The sequence below is a fragment of the Belonocnema kinseyi genome, chromosome 3, assembly GCF_010883055.1.
Source record: "Belonocnema kinseyi isolate 2016_QV_RU_SX_M_011 chromosome 3, B_treatae_v1, whole genome shotgun sequence".
Classification (NCBI taxonomy): Eukaryota; Metazoa; Arthropoda; class Insecta; order Hymenoptera; family Cynipidae; genus Belonocnema; species Belonocnema kinseyi.
The window spans coordinates 85,514,587-85,517,568 of NC_046659.1; the positions used below are offsets into that span (position 1 = coordinate 85,514,587).

The following is a 2,982-nucleotide window of genomic DNA, read 5'->3' on the forward strand; positions in this document are numbered from 1 at the left end:
CTATCTACCTTGTCAAAAGCTTTTTCTAGGTCAACAAATGCACAGAAAACTTTTTTTCCTACTCTCAAACTTTTTTCTGTTATTTGCCTTAAGCTAAATATTGAATTCTCAAATTCGAACGTAAGTTATTGCGTATAAAAATAACGGTATAGTGTGTATCCTATGACGTATCACATGCCCTTAATTACGGTCAAAGCCTTCGAAATCTTTGAAATCCATTTAAAATTGATTTCATTTCATTTATTTCCCTAAACTTCCCTACAATCGATTTTAATCCCTTCAAATCTTAAAAAAAAATCTTAAAAAACCCTTAAAAATGTGGAAATCTCGTTAATTTTTTTGGAATTTTAAAACATGTACCATTAGAACTGCTGACAAAAACACCTGGAACCCATTGAAATTTATGAAATCCCTTAAATCTGGTGAAAGCTCCAGTAATCTCAAAAAAATTAAATCTTTTAAAATACCCTGAAACCTTTGAAATTCGTCGAAATCCACTGAAATCTATCAAAAGTGACTTGAAATCTTTTGAAATATCTTCAAATTTTATAAGCCCCTTGAAATCTATAAAAATTCCTTATAATCTTATAGAACTTTTTAATTTCTTTCAAACTCCTATAAATCCCTCAAATATTGTAAAGGTCTTTGAAATCTCTTGAAATGATCTAAGTACCAGAAAAATCGCTTCAAATTTTCTAAATATTAAAAATTTTACGAAATCTTACAAAATCATTTGAAATTACTTAGATGATAACCATTTAAAATCAATGAAAAATGTTGACATTCCTTCGAATTTTGTAAAATACTGTACAATCTTTCAAAACTGTTCAAATCCGCTAAAAAATTTAAATATTTAAAGTACTTGGAGATCCTATGAAATCACGTTAGCCTGGTAAAATTCCTTCTGAATATATACTTCGTCAATTTCGTAAATTATCTTGAAATTTGTGTTTTTTTTTAATTCCCTGAAATTCCTTGATAACCTTTTAAAATCCTTTAAATTTTTTTAAATATCTTAGTAGCTTGTAAAACTCTCTAAAACAATTTAAATTCTTTGAAATACATTGAAATTTGTTTAATACATCATTGTTTTAAAAAAGTTTATCTTTGAAATTTCCTGAAATTCCTTGATACCTCTTAAAATCCCTTTGAATTTCTGGGAATCTTGTAAAATTCTCTAAAAAAATTTAAATCGCTTTAAATGCCAGTTTAAAATTTCTTAATTTTTCTTGAGATTTGAAATATCTGAAATATCTCTTAAAAACTCTGAAACAATAATAAAATTCTTTCAAATCCAACTAGATTTGTCTTTTACAAATCAAGAATTTTTTATTCTAACCACTCTTAATACACATATAAGCAATTCAAACCTTACGCATTTCCATCAGTATTTGGTTTCAGTATTGGTTGCTTAATAAGAGTAAGCGAATAAAACATGATAAATCCATTTTTATTGTAATAAATGATTATGGTAGGATCTTAAAAACTGTTGTAACCTTTACAATATATAAATTAAAATCCAAGCTAATAGATTCAATAATTCGATAATATCTGGACTCTTTGAGATACATCATTGGTCTTATTACTGAGGAATCATCTCGAAAAGATTCATCATGTTGTGTTCGCTTACTCCTGATTATGATATCATTTTCCTGTCAGGATTTTCTGTATCGATTCATTTGAAAAACACAAGGGAATATGATTTTCCACGCGATAGCACGGCAGGGCAGAAAGTAAGCATAGTGTATTAGAGTAATACTGTAATGGGAGCTCACCTTCTGACGGTCCTTCATGGATCCACGACCCAAGACTGCCATCTTGCACATCGTCTCTTCCTGCAGACGCTTCATGGTGTTACCCTTGGGACCCAACAATTTGCCAACAAAATTGAACTGCAACAAACCAGAGATAATGCGGTTATTTTCAAATCAAATTGTAGCTTAAAGAATGTATTGCAGTTTAGTTGTTCAATTGTAGATAAAATAGGGGAACTTTTCTTTAAAGAAGATGGATTTTTCTTATAAAGATATCAGCGTAATAAACAAAAAAGAACAAAGGTAACGCTTTCATTCTTTTTTTCTCACGCATCTTTTAAATTAAGAAATATAAAATTAACATAAATTATTGCATAACTTTTGTATATCATAGATCCCTGAACATTCCTTCTTTAAGTAGATCGGCTTTTCGAAATTTAGCACATACTCGAACAGTCGAAAATACTCGATGACTGCAAGTGTCGGTAACGGGAATATATTTTAAATCGTTATCAAATAAATAGTAATAACCTCAGTGTATGTGTATCTATTTTCTAATTAGATAGCCTACCAGAGGAAACTCAGCATTTGCAAATTTCAAATACAAGTACTTTATCATGTATGATAGGAGGGAAAGTTTTAGGCTGGTCTTACGTAATACACAATGTCACTGGAAGGGCTCTTCTCTCTTAAAATTCTCACTCCTAAATTGCTACTATATTTCAGAAAATAAGCATATTTTCCCGTCAATGAGATACGCCAGTTCTTATATTCTTGATTCATTTTTCAGCAAAAAGAAAAATACATATTCAAGGCGTGATTGCCGCATTTCTAGAGTAAATTTTAACTGGAAAGCTAAAAAATTGTTCCTGTCCAAAACAACAACAAAAATTCCCGAGCTGTTTTCAACAAAAAAACTTCTTTTGCAACTAAGCAAGATGAATTTTCAAACACAAAATGATAAATTCTCAATAAAAAATATAATAGTTGATATTTTCAAAAAAAAAAAAAAAGATTTTCCCTTTAAATCAGAAATCACCTGAATTCAACCAAAATCAATGAATCTTCATAACAGGAGCACGTTTAACAAAATACAAAATGACTTAACCAAATACAGTGTGTCCCATATTTATAGGGCCACCCCATTTTTTAAGGATAATTTTTTTTCTATTGGAACAAACTGCATCAAATTTTTTGAGTGAATAAATGAGTCGAGTTAACGATTTTT

The 2,982-nt window shown here is 29.4% G+C and overlaps 1 protein-coding gene across 1 annotated transcript in view; it reads right to left on the reverse strand.

Moving 5' to 3' along the window:
• The window catches only part of LOC117168727 (KH domain-containing, RNA-binding, signal transduction-associated protein 3-like), a 151,049-nt gene that overhangs the window by 33,948 nt on the left and 114,119 nt on the right, over nt 1-2,982 (reverse strand). Inside the window, exon 3 of the mRNA XM_033354456.1 lies at nt 1,776-1,892. Within this exon, the coding sequence (XP_033210347.1) occupies nt 1,776-1,892 (117 nt within the window). The remainder of the gene's footprint in view (nt 1-1,775; nt 1,893-2,982) is intronic.